This window comes from Colobus angolensis, unplaced genomic scaffold, assembly GCF_000951035.1.
Source record: "Colobus angolensis palliatus isolate OR3802 unplaced genomic scaffold, Cang.pa_1.0 Scaffold183, whole genome shotgun sequence".
Classification (NCBI taxonomy): domain Eukaryota; kingdom Metazoa; phylum Chordata; class Mammalia; order Primates; family Cercopithecidae; genus Colobus; species Colobus angolensis.
In genome coordinates, this window is record NW_012114966.1 from 1075425 (window position 1) to 1099471 (window position 24047).

At 44.5% G+C, this 24047-nt stretch overlaps 1 protein-coding gene across 2 annotated transcripts in view; it reads right to left on the reverse strand.

The window, feature by feature from the left end:
* Positions 1-1137: 1137 nt before the first annotated feature.
* DIAPH1 (diaphanous-related formin 1) overlaps positions 1138-24047 on the reverse strand; it is a 106280-nt gene continuing 83370 nt past the window's right edge. For both annotated transcript variants that reach the window (XM_011939708.1, XM_011939709.1), the window contains 10 exons: positions 20399-20497; positions 15762-15856; positions 15293-15394; positions 14829-15068; positions 14580-14709; positions 13680-13804; positions 12371-12535; positions 12113-12248; positions 10213-10299; positions 1138-3103 (listed from right to left, as the gene is read on the reverse strand). In XM_011939708.1, coding sequence (XP_011795098.1) covers positions 2976-3103; positions 10213-10299; positions 12113-12248; positions 12371-12535; positions 13680-13804; positions 14580-14709; positions 14829-15068; positions 15293-15394; positions 15762-15856; positions 20399-20497 — 1307 coding nt within the window. In that variant the 3' untranslated portion in view covers positions 1138-2975. The remainder of the gene's footprint in view (positions 3104-10212; positions 10300-12112; positions 12249-12370; positions 12536-13679; positions 13805-14579; positions 14710-14828; positions 15069-15292; positions 15395-15761; positions 15857-20398; positions 20498-24047) is intronic.

Here is a 24047-nt window from a genome sequence, read left to right on the forward strand (position 1 = left end):
CTTGTAAGGGGAACTACCCGGAAGGACCCAAGAACGCAGACAGAGCCACTGGGGTTATCTGACCGGACAGCGAGGGTATGCGGCTTCCTCCACTCTGCGGAGCCTCCCAGAGCCAGGTCACCCACTCTGGCAGCGCAAGTCTGTTGTCATGGAAACCAAACCTTCCAACTTAAGAATCTGGGAGCGACTTTCTAGCGTGGGAGAAAGGGTGGCGTGCAAGGTTGCTGAGATGGAAGCAGGGTTTTGTTACTCAGAGCCAGGCTGTGGAGGGGCGGGGTGCCGGGCGCCTGGGTTCTATTCCAGGCACAGCAGCAGACTGGCAGAGCGCGTGAGCAGCTGTGGTTGGTCCTCTAATTGGTATGTGTGCCTATATAGCTCTGAGCCAGAAACGCGTGGCCTCTGGGGGACAGGAGGGAGGCAGCAGGCAGCCCATCCCCACACCTTAGGCCATACTGGGGAGGCAGCTGCCCAGGCTCCAGGGCTATTTAAAAGGCTTTTATTTCCAGTTTCAGAGCCTGCCTGAATGGGTTTGTGGTCCTCTCCAGGCCCCTCCCTGTCTATCCTGGGCCTGCTCATTGCTGGTCTGGCTTTTTTGTGCAGGTCATAACACGCTCAGACAAGTATGGCTCCAAGTGGCAAGTCATCTGGAGCATGACCTCGGGCTCCCAACCTCTGCTGGGCAGGCTCAGGTTTCTACCCCAGGGTAAGCCCCTCTACTCTGGAATGTGGTCTGTGGCCACCAACAGAGCAGAGGGGATGGGAAAGTGGGAGTCAGATGCTTCCCTCAGCAAGAGACACAGGTACTGCCAGGAAACCTTGTGTGACATCTGGGAACATGAAAGGTTACAAGTGAGTTCCAAAAAAGGGCTCCAAGCCAAGTAGCAGCAATGTCGAAGAGTCAGGGAGCTGAACCGGGCGCCCACTCCTTTACTGTGGCCAAACGGCCCTGAGGTGAGCTCTGGTGGGGTAGAAGCAACCATCTCTAGCCCAGTGCCCAAGCAAAGTGTCTGGCACCATTAGCTTTTTCACAGCGATTTGTCAGGTCAACCAGGGATTTGACGCAGGAAAGACTAGAGGAGCCTGGACTACAGTGAAAAGAAAACAGCTCAGAAATTCACACAGGAAGCTGTACTGCAGTACTGTTTCAATGCTTTATTAACAGTTGGAAACAAAACCAACAAACTGGAGGTGATGACATCCCAGAAGCCTATGAGGCAAGGGAAATAGGTTTGCATTTTGTCCCCCACACCTCTCTCTCTCTCTTTTTTTTTTTTATTAAATGCATCTTAGCAAAAGTAGATTAAAAAAGAAAGGGTCAAAGCCCCAGATGTCAGTGAGCAGGGAGGAGGTGACTCAGGGGAGCAACAGACACCCTGCATCAGAGTCCTCCCAGGAACAGGCCAAAGGAGCAGCTCTTGCCCCTTTACACACAAGCGCCAGCAACCACAACCCTCCCTCCTGGCAGTAAGGCCTCACCTATAGTTGCCCTCATGCTTCCTAAGCTCTCTCTTGCTCTAACAACTCTAATTTTGGGCCAAGGCCAAGAGTGCCATTCTTTCTTCCTAGCTGGGGATGAAAAGCTGAGAGGGGCACAAGGACGGCAAAGTGTCACCCTAAGCCAGAAAATTGGAGCTTCCTGTGGTTGGGGACACCAAACAGTTCAGTGTGCCCTCCCACTTCTCTTTTAGAAGAGAGCTGGGGTACAGTGTATGAAGGCACTCCTGGTGCCCAGTTCCCCAGAATGTCCAGTTAGCATCTGCACATTTGGCTCGATACATTTATACATTTATAAAAAACTCTGTGGTCTTAGAGCTCCCACTCTCAGGCCTGGTCCAGCTCAACCAGAGAAGGGGTTCCTCCTGTGTCGGATTCCCTGGGAGAGAGGATCTGCCTTGGACTCAAGGGTCCAGAAGGTCCAGGGGCATATTCAGGATTGGGCCTGTGAGGAGAAATCCCAGGAACTCTGGAAGCTGCCACCAAAGCTTCTTACATTATGGAGGGGAAAGGGGGAAGGAAGAGTTTAAAAAAAAATTTTTTTTCATACAAAAATAGATCCATTTGCAAAACAATTTCTCAGCCAGGAGGCTCCACCTCCCATTTCCTTGTAGACAGAGGGTGAGGTGTTGGGATGGTCACAATACAACCCATAGTCCAGATGAGATGCACCAAAGCTCGGGGAAGGCATGAGGAGGGAAGGTGGCTCAGTAGCCTGGGGTTGGTGCAGAGGGTCCACAGAGGCAAGGGCATAAAGCTTGGCAGAGGCTGGGGGCAGGTCCCACACTGCTGCTGTGCCCTGCCTGCCTGCCCACAGGCTCTGTCTGGCCTGGGCCACAGCACAACAGGGAAAGTGGTCCAGATCCTTTGCTTTGGAGGCCTTTCCCAGGAAGGTGGAGTAAAGGTGGGATTTGCTCCCAGCTTCCTTAGGAGCAGCTCCCAGTGCCACACCACTAATAATAAATAACCACAGCCAGGAGAGGGAAGAGCAGAGACGACAGCAATGAAAGGAGGGATCTGCCCAAAGGTTTACAAGCCCCATGCTGTTCTCAGGGCCAAAGAAACCACAGAAGAAAAGCACAAATCCAGCAAGACTGACCTGGGGGGAAAGCCCATTAGAAAGTCAGGGCTGAGAAAAAGCAGGCTGGGCCTTGTCTGAGATGAGGCCCTCTGAGTAATAGAGAGGAGACAGGGTTAAGGCAGCAAACATGGACCCTGCTTTGGTAATACAACAGCCAGGGCTGGCTGGGTTGGGCTCAGGCCTCCCCCACACTGCCCTTTCCTTCTGGCCTCCAGGCAGCTGAAGCTGTATGTGATGTTGAGAGAGCAGCAGGCCAGAGAGAAAGATAGGGTCAGGGTGGTGGGAGTGGCCACCCCAGAGGAATGTCCCCTTGAGCCTTTAGGCACATGCTGCAGGGCAGGACAGTCTGCCACTCCGCTGAGGAGCTCCCGCCTCAGTTTCCGCCGTCACAGGACCCACATTAGCTTGCACGGCCAACCAACTCCTTGGCTTCCTCAAGGATTGGGGGGAATGTCTCACTCTTCTTAGACACCTTGGCAGGAACAGCAACCATGGCATCGTCCTTGGCACACCCGGCCTTCCTGTTGGCTGCAAGAGAAGATGAGAGATTCTGTCCATGGAAGGCCTCACTTCTAATTTCTTTCAAACTCTACAGCAGATGATCAGTCGTAAGCCATGCAGACGTGACTACGTTGGCCAGTTCATAGAGGGCTTTACTCTAGAGAAAGAGGGGCAGAGATCCAGCATGTGGAATATATTTTTGGGTGGCAAAGAATGAAGAGAGTGTGGTGCAACGGGAAAGCAAGCCTTGCCCCCTTGCTTCCCTGTGTGAAAATAGCACAAAAGTTTGAACACAGCTAGACAGACAGAACTGGGTTGAAGTGTTAGCTATGTGACTTAGGGAGAGATGAAGTACTCAAAGTCTATTTTCTAATAATAGGGATGTTGGAATTAAATAGACTAAAGCTTAGTACATAGTATTATTTTTGTTTTCTTGACAGGTCCCAGGAAACTCCTAGGCCAAAACACTTTTCATTCAGCCCTGGGAGGGTTGTCCCTAGCAGAAGGCAACGTTCCATAGGTGGTTGGAGAGACTCCTGCAAAGAGGAATAGCAGTCACGCATTGGCATCGCACTCCCATGTGTTCTCCAACAACAGATGCCCACACGCCTTAGCTCTTTCCCACCTCTTCAAAGGTAGCAGCTGTGATACAAATGCCAAGGGCCCTTCAAGGTGTGTAGAGTATGTGGGGGTGGGGTGGGGGTAGTAATAAAAGCTCTGTCAGGGAAGCAGAACTGGGATCAAGGATGGACAGGAGAGGACCCCTACAAAGAAATCTCAGCCCATGTGGCTAAGGGATGGTCAAGTTACAGCTGTCATCCCAGATTGGAAAAGAAGAACCAAATCAATTCACGAGTTTCTGTTCTAACTGCTGGGTTTCATCCCCAAGACTCTCATATTCATTTATGGTATATAGGCTTATGGCCCCAGTATCTGCAGTAGGAAGGCCACTCCTTGAGACCACGCCCATCTCATGATGTCTCCTCCTCCCATGCCCCGGAACAGCACAGAGCGACTGTGTATACACAAAGAGCTGTCTGGGATGAAAGAAGCCAGACACGAAAGGCCATATGTTATGGGTCAGCTTCTATGAAATGTCCGGCACAGACAAACCCAGAGAGAGAAAACAGACTGGTGGTTGCCAGGGGCAAGGGGAGGGGAGAGTCAGAAGTGACTGCTAATGGGTATTAGGAAGTTTTTCTTTTGGGGACGATGAAAACGTTCTGGAATTAGATAGTAGTAACGGTTATACAATCTTGTGAATATTCTAAAACCCCTGAATTATACATTTTTAAATGGTGAATTTTAGGTATGTAAATGATATCTCAATTGGGGGGGAAAAAAAAAGACTTCCTGGAGATCTGGGAAAGCTGGAGTGGAGAAAGCAGTACCAGAATGTTTCAGAAGCAGGACCAGATGAAAGAGCTGAGCACTCCTAAATGAAGACCAAGACTGGGGCCGTTGTAGGACTGGAACGAAGCGCTTTTTTGGACCAGCAAAAAGCTTTAGGTAGGCAGAAGCCAAACAGGATCAGATAGCCCGTCTTTTTTTTTTTGATGGACCCTCACTCAGTCGCCCAGGCTGGAGTGCAGCAGTGCAATCATAGCTCACTGTAGCCTCAAACTCCCAGGCTCAAGTGATCCACTCACCTCAGCCTCCCTAGTAGCTGGACTAGAAGCATGTGCCACCACATCTAGCTGTTTTTGTATTTTTTGCAGAGACGGGGTCTCTCCATGTTGCCTAGGTTGGTCTTGAACTCCTGGGCTCAAGCAATCTTCCCACCTTGGAACCTAACATTCTGGGATTACACGCATGAGTCACCAGAGCCTGCCAAAGCCCAAGTCTTAACCAGGTCTTTTCCCCCTGCAGAGTCATGACTCAGGCTACTGTTTTCATCCCAGGAGAGGCTGCCCCTAGATGAAGCAGGGAACACACAACATGCACACAGGTTACCAATTTAAAGGTCTGCTCCTCCTCCTTTACTTCCCAGGGGCACAAGAGGTTGTCTACCAAGAGGAGAAAGAATAGTGAAGACCCTGACTGAAAGCCACAAGACTTATCTAGTTACACACCATAGGTATGCAACCGAGACTGTGGGAATTTCACAAACCCACTTACTGGATTATGAACACAAACTACTGCCCCGTGACCGACAAGTGAAGAAAAGGAGGCTACGTGAGTGTGACTATGATGGTCTACATGTGTACATTTCTCATACTGTCCTTACCACCAAAATCTTCCTCAGGCCTCCTGCATTTCCACTGTCTTATGAAGTACTCCCTCTCTAGACCCCATTTCTCATGTCCGGAAGGGTAGCAGTTTCATATCATTTTATTATTTCTTTGAATTCAGTCTCCAGCAGTTGAGAAGACACTGCAACTCTGTGCATGCGTGTGCGTGTGTGTGTGTGTGTGTGTGTAACTCTAGTGGTGTATGTATGTTTAAATAACATCTGACTCCAGACCTTGGGAAAAGGAACACTGGGCCACTTGTCCTGGGCAACACAGGAGAAGGCAGAGTTCCCATGTGGTAGGTCTTAAGCTGCTGCTTTCTGTGGTTTCTTCCTCCAAATTAAAAAGATACTATTTGTTCCTAATCAAGTGGTGTTTCTAGACCTTTCTGAACTCAAGAAGCTTCTGATGTATTACAAGCTTCCTAAGAACCAGGAGCAGACAGTAGGTAGGGAGAAGATCAAAATTTCCCTTTTAAGCCTTGAAAGCCTATACACCAGGGAGGGTGTGATGTGGCCTAAGGTCAGGGGATGAGAAAGCTCTTGTTGGAACAGGTCTCCCAGCTTTCCACTCAGTCACCATTATGCTCAGCAGGTTGAACAATCAAGAAAAACTGACCTCCCCACGCTTCCCCCAACTTACTCGTTATAAGACTACTGAAAAGTAGCCATAGAACCAGATAAATATTTTGACTACATGGAGTTAATGATCAGGGAGGATCATGAACTCAAAAAAGAACAGTCCACAGGCTGTGTGGGAAAAGGGAACAATCTTGAGATACTGGTGAATGCTCTCTGAGGACAGATTCCTAGAAGTTAGGGGTGGGCTAGGATAAAAACACCAGCAAAATCAACCATATAACGCAAGTGTAGCTACATTTCAAAAAGGTTAGGGATTTGAAAAAGACCTTTATAAAACATAGGCTAGGAACTATTACTAAAGAGGAAAGAATAAAATAAGCTTCCTTAGGGAAGAGGAAACTAGGACAGATGGGGCAATCATCATCACACTAAATAACTCATTCTTGTCTCAAACTCTCCTAATTATGTTTCTTGTCCTATTTACAAAAGTAGGGGGGAGAATAAGTAGTGGTATAGGAAATATTCTTAACAACCTTCTCTAGATAAGAGGTGATATGGTTTGAATGTATAACTGCTCCAAAACTAATGCTGAAATGTGGCCTACAGTGTTGCTTGGGTCATGGGGTGGATCCCTTATGAGTGGCTTGGTGCCCTCCCCACAGTAAAGAGCTCATACGAGCACTGGTTGTTTTTAAAAGAGCCTGGCATCTCTCTAGCTCCCACTTCCGCCTTGCAATACACCTTCTTCCCCCTTGATTGGAAGCTTCCTGAGGCCTCAACAGCAGATGCTGGCGCCATGTTTTCTATACAGTCTGCAGAAGTATCAGCCAAATAAACCTCTTTTCTTTATAAATTACCCAGTCTCAGGTATTTCTTTATAATAATAAGAAATAGACTAACATAGGTGGTCATGAGAGCACCTTCCTGAAGCAATGTCATCATGTCCAAGACTCTCCTTGCTGGAAGGTATGAAAGAATATTTCCGGCCCATACTGTGGGTTCACTGCCATCTCCTGTTCAATCATGCAGGCTGAGTGGAAATAGCCCTGGACTTGGGGCTACGGTGCTGTCATTAGACAGCCATGTAGACCTAGGCAAGACCTTATCTGTTTTTTATTTTTATTTTTTGAGATGGAGTCTCATTCTGTCACCCAGGCTGGAGTGCAGTGGTACAATCTCGGCTCACTGCAAGCTCCACCTCCTGGGTTCATGCCATTCTCCTGCCTCAGCCTCCTGAGTATCTGGGACTACAGACGCCCGCCACCACGCCTGGCAAATTTTTTGTATTTTTAGTAGAGACAGAGTTTCACCGTGTTGGCCATCTTATCTGGTTTTAATTCCTTTCCCTATGAGCAGGTTAGATACTAATCACTGGAAGTCTTTAGAGTCTTTCCAACTCTATGATTCTATTAGATGGATAGAACTTATAGGGAAGCTGGGAAATGGTAGAGGGAAGGAAAGGAAGAGTTGAATTTCTTTCTTCCCTTGGCTTTTATCCCAGTGAGCAAATGACTTGTACACAAGAGGCCACAATTCAGACAAGGAGATAAAGTTGAGTCATTAAAACCACAAGCTGACTCAATCATGGGCCTGAAATAGCAGCTGTAATACAATCACATGGATTCTTCCCCTTGACACTCAAACCATTGTTCTCCCACACCCTACGGGTCACAGCAGTTTATATGTTGCTTTTAATGAACCAACCCTGATAGTAACTCTCCTCTTCCAACTCCTCAATGAGTCTTTGTATACTGGTCACTCCCTCAGGTCTCCAGAGACCGGAAGAATTTAACATTCCTTTAAATTCTAGGGAAAAAGCTAGTGTCTTTGAATAGGGACAGCTGTCTCTCTGGAAAAAAGGAGAGCTGTGAGGCAGATATGCTCCACAGTGCCTCTGTTTTTTTAGCTCAAAGCAATCAGCCAGGAGGAACAGTCAGAAACAGCCAGGCAAGGGGTGGAACAGTCAAATCCAGTAGCCACACAGAGAAACCTATAGCCAGTGGAACCTTTGTATTTTGAAAATGGGGCCGTCTAAGTCCAGCCTCTCTCTCCTCTTCTCCTCTCAATCCTATTGTCACTGCACAAAAAAATATTAGAGCTGGAAGGGACTCTGGAGACCATTCATTCTAGTCCAACTCTCATTTTATACCTGAGGAACTGTCCCAGAAACATTAAGTGACTTGCTTAGGATAACAAAGACAGCATCCCAACTAGATGTGACTTTAGGAGTTTTGATCCCTACCTACCCTGTGTTCTTTGTAGTCTACTCTGATGGCTATCCTCCTGTTTATGTTTAATGTGAGGCCACATCACATCACTTTACATGATGTGAAAGCACCAAAGTCTAAAGAGTTACCGGAATAACTCCAAGATATATTCAAGTGTATTTAGTGAACCCAGAGCCTAGAAAGATAAGCTTATAGGCTAGAGCCACTTAAAATATATGTAATTGTCATTTTACCTACTTTCCAATTTAATATCTCCTAGTATAAGTCTCCTCCTATTCCCTCTGGCATGGGAGAGAGTACTTTGACTAATTCAGGTCCTCTGCTGGAAGGTTAGGTTCCAACAAAATTCCTCCTTCCTCCACCTGTGAGTTCTGATTTTCCATTTGGAAAGAAGTAAGAATGGGGCTTCCCCAGCAGAGGGAAGCCACTGATGTCTGGTTACCTGTGTACAGGAAGCATCTGGGATTCTAGTATAGTTCCACAGGAAGATTAGGCTTAAAAGGGAATTCCCCACCAAAAGTCTGATGCAGGCACTCAGCTGACGGGGTCAAAAAAAAACCCCAGTAAGATGCAATGTATTTTTGTAAGGTTAGAAATGCTTAATGTTAAGGCCACATCACCTTATGTGGTCAGTAGAAAATAATGTTGCAAGAACCTATAAGATGAAATACAGGAGTAATGGTACCTCTAGCTGTACTCTCCTTGCAAACACCTATCTGTAAGACTAAACACTCTAGCCCAGAGAGTACTCAGTTCTTCATATCCACTTCTCCTCCCCTTTAGAAAGCCTGTACTCAGAGAATGCCAGAAAATGGATAAGAACTTTGACTCGGGAGCTTTCAGTTTGGGGAACGTTCTGAAGTCATACAAGAGAGCCCTCAGAAGGGAGTATCACTCTGGTTATTCAGAGTGTAAGCAGAAATGGGTAGTCAGCCATTACAGATGAAACTCACAGTGATGGAAACAGTTGGGCCAGGATACTGAGTTTATATAGGCTAGCATGCTCTAAGGTCCCCCTTTCCAGGCTGTGGCAGGTACTATAGGCCCTACAGATACCACTGCATTAATAGCTAAGCACTGGCCAAAGCAAGCTGTGCAACTCCTTCTATTTACAATAATCTCAAAGTAAAACTCACTACCAAATGGTCCTACACAATGCAACAGCCAAGAAATAGGGAACATAGATTTAAGTCCCTCTAAAGTAGAAACCTTTAAACGATACCTTTTTTGTAATTCCCACTCTTCAAATTAGAAAAGAAGCCACCACTCCTAGCCTCAAAAGACCTTCACTAGACACAATGGTGCAGGTCAACTCCACATGAGGGACAGCCTTGGCTATACCTTCTTTTGAATTAGTCTCTTGGCCACTGTAAGATTCCCTTAAGGGGAACTTATTCATTAATCTTTTCCCATACTAATACCTGGATCATTTGTCCTAGCTCTTTTTAGAATCTCTAGCTCAATGTAATCCACTTAGATCTTCCAAAGGATGTGAAAGGAGATTGCAGGGCAGTGATTGGGGAAATGCAAGGGCAACAGAGGCTAACTGCACTCAAGGAAAAGGTAGTTTTCAGTCACGGCATAACCTTTCAATAGAGATGCTCCTCTATATTTTTCTATCTGGGAATAATGATACCTAAACCTCTCTACAAAATTGTATACTTTATATTATTAGTTCTCTCTGTGTATGCCTCCTGCTTGTGAAGTCCAGAGTAAGGACCCTTATTTTTAATTTGAATTTCAATCTATACCTAATATACATTTTGTATTTAGATCAACTTTTGTTCATACACACAAATGCCCACTCAAATCCCTGTGTCCTGCAGCCTAATTCTTTTGTTCCAAATATCTGCTGCAAGAGTGGGGAGAAATGCAGCATAATCCAATGTAACTGATTTACTGTCAGCCCTTTAAACCCCTGTTTTCTAAGTCGCTACTCTGTAACATGGGAAGAAGAGGACTAGACAATCCGTTCTGGATGCAGGGACTAAAAAGATGCTTAGAACATCATTATTTGCTCTTCAGCCTCAGACTGGCAGGAGTAGAGAGCCCTCACCCACTTCGACACCCAGGATGAGCTCCATATGCTTACTTACCTTGACGGGGCCCTCTTTTCCGTCGGAATGCTGCCCCTGACTGCAGGGCTTCTAGAAGACTGTCCATCACACCTGTCTCATCGCCCTCTGTTATAAAGAACAAGATGGAGATGTGAACTCTTCAGCCAGAGCAGCATGGTAAATACCAAGCCCCACACAAAATGCATGGCTATTGCTTGATTTCCCCTCTCCCACAGCAGCTGGCAGCTAAGAAGAGACAAAGAGAGCTCAGCCTTAAGTCTCACAAGTTCATGTTTACTTGTATCTGCTTACAAATGGTTAAAACAAAAGATCTCATTGCCTATTATCCAATGCAAACCTTGGGATATCTTCCTGCAATGCCATCCTCCCCACCCCAATCAGGACTAGCAACAAAATTATAGAACTGCCCAGCTCCAAGACCAGGATAAGTAAAGACTACGATTGTGAAATTAGTCAGCAACTATATCACTCCCTCTTTATCCTAAAGTGTTTCGCCTGGTTAGGTCTCAGAGCAGGGCTGAGGAAAGACCACTGATCAAAGAGTACACTTCCCTGAAGTACTGCCTCCAGTGGCTAAGTCTTCTTGATGTCTAAGTCCTCTGCAGAATCTAAGAGGAGCAGCCTGACTGGAACACAAAGAGTTAATGTAAAATCCTTGTTCTAGCCGGCTCGGTTTCCATGGCAACAGCTTAGGATAGTGAAATCTGAAACTGTGAAATCCCAAAAAGCCCATAGGCTGCCAGTTCCAAGGCTGGGGCTCACTGCTCCCAGCGCCACCTGCTGGCTGAGCATCACTAGTGCAGCTGACCTACATTCCACCCTCATTGACCCAGGTACTGGAAACTGGGCAAGGTCCATTACGCCGCCTGTTGACCGGGTGCAGCCCTCATCCCACATGTCAGCGGGACTCCACCTTCCCCCACTGCCTCCTAGCCAGTACCTGGGGGCAAACCCTGGAGTCCCAGGGGAAGGTGAAGGATACTTGGTGTGGGCTTTAATAGCATTACAAAGTTGTGGCTTACAACTAAGGGCAAGGAAATTGCTTTCCAGAGAAGCATAAAGAAAAGTCCCTGGTAGCAAGAGGTATCAGAGCAGCCCTTGTGTCCGTGGTCTGTAAAATATTGATTCCTAACAAACTCAGCAGCTCTGTGAACACCTCTTCATTTGCAGAAGGCTCGTGGCCCCTCAGGTTCGGAGGAGGGTGGTATCAGCTCAGTGCTGTGTGAGCAGCGTATGCTGTATTTCCGCTGCCCACAGAGAGAGCAGTGGGGGCGAAGGGGTAGGGAATCTGCAGCAGGAAAGAAGCAGAGACAGGAAACAGAGGGCCAGTAATTGAAACCATATGTTTCAACAAAGACATGCTTCTGGTAGTGAAATAGAGATTCTGCTGAAAAAAGAAGAGGGTGACCGGCTCCCCACCCCCTCCAAAAGTTCAATCCATTTACAGTCTAATTGTGTGTACAACTGGGCTAAGGTACTAGGGACATAGTACTTTGTGAAATAAGCAGAAAGGGAAGACACACCACAGTTAAAAAGATGGGAGGAGCGTCAGGAAAATATTTTAGAGAAAAAACCCCGAAAGATTTAGTGGAGGGAATGAGAACAGGCCAGAAGAACCTTTGGACGGACAGAAGGAAAACAGTATATATCACAGCAATACCACAATCACGGGAGAATGAGAGAGAACACAAAAGAGCCAGCAAAGGAGAGAAAAGGTAAAATTTTACCAGGGCAAGTTGGAATGTGCATTATCTGAACTGGGGTTAAAGTCCGGCATCGGGATCTCGGAGGCAGAAGACTGCCAAAAATCATTTGCCAGGAGGTGAGCTCAGATATGAGACTCTGCCTCTAGACTCTTAGGCAGAGAAGTTTTCCAAACATTCCTATCTCAACCCATCAACCCATCTTCACTCCTCACCTGCATTCATGTCTATGAGTTGCTCTCTCTTCTGCTGCTTCTCTAGCCGCTCCTTCTCTGCCTTCTCCTTGGCTAGTTTTGCTCGCCTCATCTTTTCTTCTGTCTCCCGCCGCTTCTGGTTCTCCTTGACTGCTTGCTGGGGCAGGGAAGGGGAGGAAGGAACACATGGGCATTGTACACCTACTACCAGCCAACAGGAACCCGGGGAAAGTGAGAAATGCCCACAAAAGATTCAGTCAGCAAGAATCCCTTGCTCACCAAAAACATATTCCGAAAATTGTGAAGATCCATGAAAAATTCTTCAACAGACAACTTCTTGGGGTCAAAGAGGAAGTACTCGCCCAGCTCCTTATAGAGGGTCTCCATGTTAGAATGCATCATCCGCAGCTTGTTATACTGTTCCTGTGCATCCTTTACAAAGCTGTGCGGCCAAGGAGTAAAGGACCAAGACCAAGAAGCAGACCCACTTCTCTAGCCCAAGGAATTACTCAAAGATGAGTACTGGCATGCAAAGACATGTTCAATACAGCACTGTTTATAACAGCAAAAACCAAAGCCATGTAGGTAGCCTAAATAGGGGACTAATAAAAGGAACTATGGTACACATATAAAAAAGAAGGTGGCAGTTTAAAAGGGTTTTTTTTTTTCTGTTTTTTTTTGAGACAGAGTAGGGTTTTTTTTTTGTTTTTTTTTTTTCTGTTTTTTTTGAGACAGAGTCTTGCTCTGTCGCCGGGTTGGAGTGCAGTGGCGCGATCTTGGCTCACTGCAACCTCCGCCTCCCAGGTTCAAGCAATTCTCCTGCCTCAGCCTCCCGAGCAGCTGGAACTACAGGCGCACACCATCACACCCAGCTAATTTTTTTGTATTTTTAATAGGGATGGAGTTTCACCATGTTGACCAGGATGGTCTCAATCTCTTGACCTAAAAGGGGGTTTTCTATAAATACTATTATGGAAACATGGCCAAGACATATTATGTGCAAAACACAATATAATGTAGTTTTTGTTTAAAATAAATGTATGAGGTGCAAATCAGAATAAAGTCCAGTGGCAGTGGTTACCTTTGGGGAGGGGAAGGAGAGGGAAGCATATGTGAGTGTGTGTAGTGGAGATGGGGTACAGGCAGGGGAGTCGGGAGGACTTTTATCGTTGATCTGCATGGTTTGCTTCCACTCCACAACAATGGAATGCTCTCAGGAACTATGCAGCCTGGGCAACAAAGTGACACCCCGTCTCTAAAGAAAAAAGGGTAAATAAAGTTTAGCTGGGCCTGGTGGCACATGCCTGTAGTCCCAGTTACCAAGGAGGCTGAGGGGGTAAGGATCATTTGAGTCCAGGAGGTCAAGGCTGCAGTGGGCCGTGATGGCACTACTGCACTCCAGCCTGGGTGACACAGTGAGAGCCTGTCTAAAAATACTAACAAATCCAAAAAACTATGTATTTAAAGAAAAAGAGCTTTTTAAGAGAAAAAAAATTGCATATTGCCCTATCTATCCTGTTTTTCCCCCACTACAGGAAGTTTTCTTTCCCTTCATAGGGAACAACTCCCTCCTTTCAAGAGAGGATATGGTCATTTTTTCAACAAACTTGTCTTTTTCATCTGTGGCAGCTGGGAAATTCTGAACATCACGTTCCACATCAGAAATTTGTTTCTTCATCTGATCTAGGTTCTTTTGCAAGTTTTCAGCAGAAACTAAAAAAAAACAAAAAAACAAAAAAACAAAAAAATACCACCACCACCATAAAAACAGACAGCAAGAGCTTACTAATAATCCCAGCCTCAACACCCCTTAGTTTCACCTTTCAGAGCAGAGCTTCAGTCTATACACACATTCTGGCACTTAATAATTTTAGTTCCTTATGTACTTTAGTTGTGTCACATACTTAAATTTTCATCTTTCCAGTGAGACTATAAATTATTTGATCATTGAACCTCCAGCCTTCACAAGGTATGCAGTACTAGGAACAGAAGAAAGAATTCATTTAATTTAACACGAATCTATGAAATCCCCTGAGATCTTGGTCTCATTTATTTTAGAGAACAGGGTTTGGGAGGAGAGAGATATACATAGAAATATAGAGGCGGGGGCAGAAATCTGTTCCAATTTTCAATGAATGCTGCTTTTTCTTTGTCTAGTTCCAGGACAGTGAGGCCTAATTTTTGTTAATCTAGTCTATGTTTTCTTAATGAAAAGAACTGTTAACCTAGACTGAAAACACCTGCCTTTCTAACTGTTTTTTGGTGTTTGGTGTTTCCTTAGGAAGAGAAGAGTGCTTCCTGTTTCTACACATAGAGATCTCTCCTCAGCCTTATGCTCTGCCCTTGTGACTTAGGCACCATGCCTAAATCCTATCTCATTTCCACTTGAAATAGTCTGAACTGAAAACGTTCTCAAATCTAGACTCTGTCTTATTTCCCTCCCCATTCAGAGACTTTTGGGCTCTAACTTCATCCCAAACTGCCCCACCTCGGCTGGCTTTCTCCACATGGGCAAGTTCGTCTGGAAACTTGAGGACATCAGGATAGTCATTCTCACACAATTCAGCCAAGAAGTGCAACAACGTCATCTTCTGATCTGTGGACTTGGTGTCTCGAAGCTTAGAGCAAGAGGAGAAACTGTTAAATCCTGACATGTCCAAGATGGCCTCCTGCCAATACTGAACTCATAGAGGCTGCAGCCTTCCTTGTGTTGTCCTGCTCTAACTCTTTGGCTCACCTTACAGAGGAAGCTGATATTGAAGCCAAAAGCACCGGCATTTCTGGAGCCAGCATTCATGTAATTTCCAACAAGCAAGGTAATCTCTAGGAGATTGGAAAAGCTCTCACTCTTACGTAACTCCTCACATGCAGCAGTGACAGACACAATCTCTGGCTTGATATTCTCCACTTGCTCGCTGAATTGTAGCTTGAAGAGAATGGCATTGAGGCGAGGCCGCAGTCGGGGCACAGTGCCCATCTAGTAGAGAACACAAGCAGTTCCATTACAGTGAAAAGAGAGTGAAATCAGAAAGATACAGGCTTGAGCCTCCTATGGGAGGATCAGAGCTCCAGAGCAGGGAGAAGAGATTAAGACAGGTTCAAAAACAGACAAGCAGCAAGGAGCATATGTCCAGGCTGCTCTCTAGAGGAAAGGGGAATATAGGAGGCGGAGAACCGCTTACTGCCACAGGCCTCACTCACCACCACGCCAAACTGCTCTGACTCAGCCAGGTCATCATATTCATCCTTCAGTTCAGAAAGCATTTTTAACTGCTCTGGCTCTGGCATTTGCTTAATGAGGTTCTGAAAGAGGGAAGAGACATCTCAGCTGGAGGGGGATTCGCTGACAACTCAAGCTGACAACTTTTACTGTTGACAACTTTTACTTTTATTCGCTGACAACTTTTACTCTGTTGTCAATCCTACACTCTGCTCAAGGACCATACAGAAGGAAACATACGGTGGGAGAGGAGAGGCAGCTACTGAGATGGTGGGACTTTTGCAAAATATACCAGAAGTAACCTGACCACCAGAGAAAAGGGAAGTTTCTCAAAGCCAGCACTCGTAAGTCAGCAATGCTAGAGGAGGATCCTCTTCATCTACACAGAGATGAGGCCAGTGCCCAGCGACACAGAAGAGCCTGCTCCAGCAGAACCACCTTGCTCCTTACCTGGATCATAGACTCAGTCAGAACAGCTTCATTCACCTCCAGGATGACATTCTTAATCTCTTGATAAGGCATGCGGAAGGAACCCAAAAAGATTGCTGCCAGAAAATGAGATATTAAGACATGTTCATCTCGGTCTGTTCTCCCTTCCAACCCATCCTGCAAACCTATGCTGGATAATCTTCCTAACAGGGCTCTTTTAGGCCAGGCACAGTGGCTCATGCCTGTAATCCTAGCACTTTGGGAGGCCAAGGTGGGCAGATCGCTTGAGCCCCCGAGTTTGAGACCAGCCTAGGCAACATGGGGAAATCTCATCTCTACAAAAAATACAAAAACTAGCCAGGCATGATGGTGTGCACCTGTAGTCCCAGCTGCTCAGCAGGCTGAGGTGGGAGGATCACCTGAGCCCAGGAGGTCAAGGCTGCAGTGAGCTGTGACTACACCACTGTACTCCAGCCTGAGCAACAGAGCGAGACCCGTCTCAAAAAAGTCTATATACATCAAAGACTTTCACCCCACTCTACTTTAGTTCCCCACTCTCAGGACTTGATCCTCAAAGCTGCCTTGACCTTAAATTGCCATATCCTATTCCCTAACAAACACATCCTGTTTTTTCAAGTCTCCCTTTCTCTCATTTGACTCTTCAACCTTACCAGGACCTCTCTTTCCAGTCTCCTGACTGTTGTTTTCACTGATATATCAGTTCCACTCTGCCTTTCCTATTTCATTAGGAGCCTCTAAACCAACAGTTCATTTGCTCTCTATTATGACTCCCATTAGTATTACTACTCCTACTATTACCATTCTCTTGCATCCTTCTCAGTCTTCCATTTCATTCTTCTACTCTGACACCTGGGCTGATGCAGACTGGAGTCTATGAATTTGCAGTAGCACCAATGATAGATAACTGGGGCCTCTGCGCTGTTAGCAATTCTCTTCATGTGTCCCTATTCCACTTTCTCCTACCCTTCTTGGCAGGTCCTCCAACATATTCCCACTTTCCCCACTGCCCCACCACTTCCCCATTTGTTCCAGGAAGACTCTGCTTCTCTTCACTGAGAAAAATCAAAGCCACTGGTCAAATTACTTGCTCAGCTTTCTCTTATACTACTTAAAAATAAAGCACTAGGGCTCTTGGTTAGAGCTAGACTAGAATAGACTCAGATAAGCCTTTTGGAATCGCCTAGAAGAAAACTACACCAACACTTTTGTAAGCTAATAGGCAGCATGTGTTCACATACGTATTTACATCTAGGTATATATACTCCCGTGTGCTCATCCTTTCCTCACGTGTCAACAGAAGAGGCAGCCCCATAGACCTTTCCCTTCAGCATATATGCATAATCAAGTTTTTTTTATCTTACTCAATGTTCCTCTCTAAATTACCAGTTTATCTTTCTTTTACTTTACAGCAATCTAAAATAGCCTATTCTCTCTCACTTCCACGCCTCTGATTTATTCCATCACCACAATGCCAATGAAAAGATGGCAGCCACTTAGAGGATATACTTTAGGTAAGACACCATCCTGCTACCTCTCACATCCACCTCCCCAAAAAGATAATCTGTTCTTGCTGAACTTTTCTATTTCAGTAAATGGTACCACTTTCCACAGAGTGACCTAAACCTCAAATCACCTTCTCCTTTATCACAAGTCAATCACTAAATTCCATTAATTTTACCCTTTTTTTTTTTTTTTGGAGACAGCATCTCACTCTGTTGCCCAGGCTAGAGTGTAGTAGTGCAATCATAGCTCACAGCAGCCTCGACCTCCCAGGCTCAAGCAATCCTCCTCCCACCTCAGTCTCCCAAGTGGCTGGGACTATAGGCATGCGGCACCACATCTGGCTAGTTTTTTATCTTATTTTATTTTTATTTATTTATTTCTTGAGATGAAATCTGGAGTCTCACTCTGTTGCCCAGACTGGAGTGCAATGGCGTGGTGTCGACTCACTGCAACCTCCGCCTCCTGGGTTCGAGCGATTCTCCCGCCTCAGCCCCATGCATGAGTAGCTGGGATTACAGGTGTGCTCCACCATGCCCAGCTAATTTTTCTATTTTTAGCAGAGACAGGGTTTTGCCATGTTGACCAGGCTGGTCTCGAACCCCTGACCTCAAGTGAACCACCTGCCTCGGCTTCCCAAAGTGCTGGGATTACAGCCATGAGCCACTGCACCTAGCCTATTTCTACCGTCTTAATATCCTCTCCCTCTCTTATTCTCATCACCCTAGTTTCAGGCCCTGATCGCATCTCACCTAGTTTAAAACAATGACATAACTCATCTCTGCCTATAGTCTCCCCTTACCTTAGCAATGCAGCCTCAAAATCACTGCCAAAGCAACCTTCCTAAAAATTACACAGGATAATCTCACTCACTTTCCTGATTAAACTTTACTCAGTTATATTCACCTACTTGCAGTTCCTGAACTGCATAATGTTATCTCACGCTCTCATACATGCTGATCCCTCTCCTGAAACGAGCCAACCTTCCCCCACTTTTTTTTTTTTTTTTTGAGACAGGGTCTTACTCTGTTGCCCAGGCTGCAGTGCAGTGGTGCAGTCACAGCTCACTGCAACCTCAAATTCCTGGGCTCAAGCAATCCTTCTGCCTTAGCCTCCTGAGCAGTTGCGACTACTGGTACACGCTACTGTCCTCAGCTAATATTTTATGTTTTGTAGAGACAGGGGTCTTGCTTTGTTTCCCAGGCTGGTCTTGAACTCTTGGTCTCAAGCAATCTTCCCACCTCGGCTTCCTGCTGGGATTACAGGCATGAGCCACCATGCCCAGCCTCCTTAATTCCTTAACTGTTCTTTCAACTCAGTTTAAGTAGTACCTCCTTTAGAATATCTTCTGGGATTTGCCCCTCCAACACTGCCCCCACTTGATTTAGACCCCTCCCTTCCTAGTACTCTCATAAACATTCTAGCATACCTCCATCATAGCATTTATCAATCTGTGCTATTATCATCTGCCTTTCTGTCTTTACCAAATACATGGCTCATGCAGACAGGGACTATTGTCTTATTCAGCTTTGTATCGTTAGCATATGAGACTGCTGAATCACTAAATTCCTTCTTCTAGACCATCCTACCCTATACTACTCTCAATTTTCTTTTCTTAAATTGTTTCCCATATCAATATCTTGCCACTAGAAATCATAATGTACTACACCATTGTCCTTCTTGTATCATTTTTTAAAATAATTACTCATGTTTTATGTTCCTAGAGATACTCTTGGGAAGAGGAACTGACTCACACTACTTTAGTCTCCATAAGACTTCACCACAGACAGTATTTAACAGCTGTTGACAATAATTTAAGATTATATAGTCAAGAATAATGTGACAGTTTATCACTGACTTTACTTATGGGTATGTGTACTTATTGGCTGTGTGATCTGGACACTGCACATCATTTAAACTTTGTTTTTTTCATTTGGAAAAACAGACAATAACTGCATCACAAGACTGTGAGTGGGTTTTACGGAACACACCCTTTCATCTCTGGAACACATGCCTAGTATGTGGCTAATAGAGCCTACAACATAGCAGACCCTGAAATATTTGTCAAATAAATATTTAAGTCTATATTTCTCGGTATGAAGTAGGTAGATGAATAATTGAAATGAACAAAAATTTAACATTTGTCCTGATCATCAAGTAAGTACTATCTATATCAACTTTGCAGAGGAATTTCTTATTTGAAATTTTACTACCAAACAGTTATAAGTATAGGTGGAAATTTCAGAACAGAAACCTTCTCTGGAGTTACTGATCCTACTTTGAGAAGTACTAAATTTACCTTATTTTAAATCACAAAGTAATTTTAAATTTAACTGAAGCCAAGCTAGTACCTTTACTTATTAGAAAGTGAAAGCTGGGCATGGTGGCTTACGTCTGTAATCCCAACATATTGTGAGGCTGAGGCGGGTAGATCACTTGAGGCCAGGAGCTCGAGACCAGCCTGGGCAACATAGCAAGACTCCTTCTCTATTTATTTAATAAAAAAGCAAAAGTGGAAACGAGGAAATGTATAGTGGCTAGACCATCTGTGGTAGACTTTGTGTGAATGCAATGGACATAGTAAGGACTTTTAAATAAGAAAGTCAGAGGCTCGGCTGGGCGGATCACCTGAGCCGAGGAGTTTGAGACCAGCCTGAGCAACATGGCAAAACCCCATCTCTAGAAAAAATTAGCTGGGCGTGGTGGTGCACACCTATAGTCCCAGCTACTTGGGAGGCTGGGGTGGAAGAATCAACTGAGCCTGGGAAGCTGAGGTGCCAGGTAGCTGTGATCGCATTATTGCACTCCAGCATGGGCAACAGAGTGAGACTCTGTCTCAGAAAAAAAAAAAAAAAAAAAGGCTCCAATCCCAGACCTCCTTCTTACTAGCTTTATGACTCGGCAAATTCCTGAAAGTCTTAGGTTGTTTCCTTGACATAAATCTGGATACTTAAAAATCTTGCAGTGCTATTGAAGAAATTAAACATGATACTGAAAATTCACTGTGCAATGCTTGGCATATAGCAGGAATTGAACAAATTAAAGTTCCATATCAAGGGACCACAGATTCTAGAGAATTAAAAGTTATTAAAAGAACTCCTTCACATTTCGAATAGTTGGGATCAAGAGATACTCACAGAGATTCTGGGCTGTCTTTGAATCCAAAACCTTTAACTCTTTTACTTTTTTCTTTTGCACAGATTTCTTTTCTTCTCCACCTTCTTGATCCTTCTTGGCTAGCAGGGAAAAGATCAGAAAAGCATGATTAAGAGTAAGCCACCTCTGTGCTTTACTGAACTACTGTCCAGCGTGACATGGCCCCTCACTTCCTCTCTATTATAATGGTCTCTCTATTGTATTCCTTTAAAACTAACCTCCTCTTCAACCAACCACACTCATATTACTGAACCGCCCCCAACTCTAATAAATATCTCATTTTCATTTCTTCAATATGTATCAGTAACGCTTTCCTACCTACATCCTAAGTACTTGCAGGGATGAGCAAGCTTCCTGTAAAAGACCAGACAGTATTTTAGGCTTTGCAGGCCATATGGTCTGTCTCAATTTTTCAACTCTGCCACTGTAGCATGAAAGTAGGCACAGACAATACATAAATGAACAGGCATGGCTGTGTTCCATTAAAACTTGATTCACAAGAACAGTTGGTTAGCATTAGTTCAGCAGTTCCCTTCCACCATGTTATATCCTTCCTTTTGTGCCTATTTAAAAATACAACTTATCTTTCAAGCTCCATCCTTTTTTTTTTTTTGGACAGCGTCTCACTGTGTCACCCAGGATGGAGTGCAGTGGGGCAATCATGGCTCACTTGCAGCCTTGACCTCCTGGGCTCAGATAATTCTCCCACTTCAGTCTGCCAAGGAGCTTGAACTACAGGTACAGGCCACCACGCCCAGCTAATTTTTGTGTTTTTTTTGTGGAGATGGGGTTTCACCATGTTGCCCAGGCTGGCCTCGAACTCCTGGGATCAAGCAATCTGCCTGCCTCAGCCTCTCCAATTGCTGGGATTGCAGGCATGAGCCACTGTTGCCCCACCTTAAGCTCCATCGTGAACATGACTTTCCCTAAAAAAATTCTGTTTTCTCAACTGCCTATGATTGAGGTAAAATACACTTCTTCCCTCTACATTCTTTTCAGACTATCCAAAGCCATCATATTCCTCCCTTCTCATGAAATGTTCCCTGATAAAAGATGCTTGCTCCCTGCTTTGATAAACTAATTTCCATGGTATTTGTCATCTGTATCTCATTGAACAATTAATTACTCAATGTTTTGTGACATTCATACGTATTATCTTGATCTTTTTAAAGTCTCTGTTATTTAATAAGTGTGGATATTTCTCATCCCACCTAGATTGTGAACTTCAAGGGCATGGGCAAAACAGTATTGCTTTTTATCACTCCCTTAATGGCTCTCATGATAGTAACATTCTCTAAAAAATGGTTGATGCTGGCTATCCAAGGAGGGTTGAGCAATACATAGAAAAAAAACAAGTAACGATTCTGGACAGATATAATTGTAAAATACTTCGTCCTACAGCATAACTTGGTATCAAATTTTCAGAAAGTCCTATGGGAATATCCCTGAAAGGAGAGTCAAGAACCTGACAAAGCTAGCTGCCTCTGAGTAGAGGAATGGGGTGTTTGAACACGACAGTGGGATAATACTTTTGAACACAACCTTTTTATACCATTTGAATTTTAAACCATGTGAAAAGTATTACCTGGTGCAAATAAACAAGAATTAAAACAAAAAAGTTACATACAAAAGGTGCAAAGAACTGTAAAACACATTCACTCCTGGCTGGGCGCAGTGGCTCACATCTGTAATCCTGGCACTTTGGGAGGCTGAGGTGGGCAGATCACTTGAGCTCAGGAGTTTGAGACCAACCTGACCAACATGGCAAAACCCTGTCTCTATAAAAAAAAATTCAAAAATTAGCCCAGGCATGGTGGCGTGCACCTGTAGTCCCTGCTACTCAGAAAATTTATGTGGGAAAATCACCTGAGCCCAGGAGGTTGAGGCTGCAGTGAGCTGTAATGGTACCACTGCACTCCAGCCTGGGTGGCACAGTGAGACACTGTCTCAAAAAAATTCACTGTTTTGGAGCTCAGTAGTCCCAGTTTGAGGTAGAAAAATACTAAATCCACAAAGATTAATTATTTCAACAAGTATCTATTGAGTACCTACATGTGCCAGGCTCCATTCTAGGCAATGGAAATAAACGAAGTGAACAAAAATAGAGAAAGATTCCTGCCTTCATGGAACTTACGTTCTAACAAAAAGAAATAAACTAGACCAATTAATAGATTAAATAATATGCTATATTATCATAGCTGCTATGGAAAGAAAAACAGGGAAAAGGATAGGGGATTTGATGGTGGCAGGGGGCAGGTTACAATTTTAGAGAGATGGTCAAGGAAGATCTCTCTGTAAGTGACATCTAAGTAAAGACCTCTTAGAAAGTGAGGGAACAAGCCACATAATTATCCAGGGGAAAGGGGCAAAAGCATTCCAGGCAGAGGCAATAACAAATGCAAAGGCCTGAGATAAAGCATGTTGGACGTGTTGTTGAAGGAGGAGCAAAAATGTCACTAAGGCTAAAAGTAGATGGAAAGAGGGGAAGAGCAGGAGATGAAGTGAGATAAGTAGGTAAAGACAGATCACATAAAAAAAAAAAAAAAAAAAGGCCTGGCATGGTGACTCATGCCTATAATCTGAGCACTTCAGGAGGCTGAAGTGGGAGGGTCACTTGAGTCCAGGTGTTTGAGACTAGCCTGGGCAACATAGTGAGACCCTGTCTCCTTAAAAAAAAAAATTTAGCTGGGCGTGGTGGCACACGCCTGTATTGCCAGCTATTTAGGAGGCTGAAGTAGGAGGATCACTTGAGCCCAGGAGGTTGAGGCTGCAGTGAGCCATGACTGTGCCACTGCACTCCAGCCTAAATAACAGAGTCCCTAGTCTCCAAAAAAAAGAAACAACATATAAAAAATGAAAATTATGGTCAGATAAAAATGAAGACACAACATATCCAGATTGTATCATATCCAGATTATATCACAAAAACTTAGAAGCAGGGAAGGGGAAAAAAGTATCTCATTTTACATAGGAAAAGTGAAAAAATATACATACATTTATTATTGATGTTGAGAAACAGAAAACCATATTCTTTTTTTTCTACTTGTAGTGAGAAAAATAAAAGGTATAGATAGAAGAAAGGAAGGGATGAAAATGTCATTTTTGTGAAAGATATGACTATATATAGCAATTCAAGACAACCCAAGGAAGAACTACAAGAATTAATCATTCAGTAAGGTTGACAGATAAAAGACAAGCATATACACTTCCAGTTCCACCAAAATGGAGTAGCTTCATGTAGAGGAAATACTTAAGACAGTTATATTTAAAAAGTGAGGAGGGCAAAGAGACTTAAATGGAAAAAAAAGTTTCTACACTTCACTGAACTTGGTAAAACACTGGGATAGGTTATACATTAGACTGGGATAGGTTATATACATATATTGTAATATCTACAACATCTAAGAAAACTATACAAAGCAATATACTCAAACACTGTAAATAAATCAAAATAGAATCTTTGTTTTTGAGGGGTTTTTTTTGAGAAAGGGTCTCACTTGGTCACCCAGGCTGGAGTGCAGTGGCTCAGTCGTGGTTCATTGCATCCTCAACCTCCTGAGCTCAAGCAATCCTCCCATCTCAGCTTCCCAGGTAGCTGAGGCTACAGGCATGAGCCACCACACCTGGCTA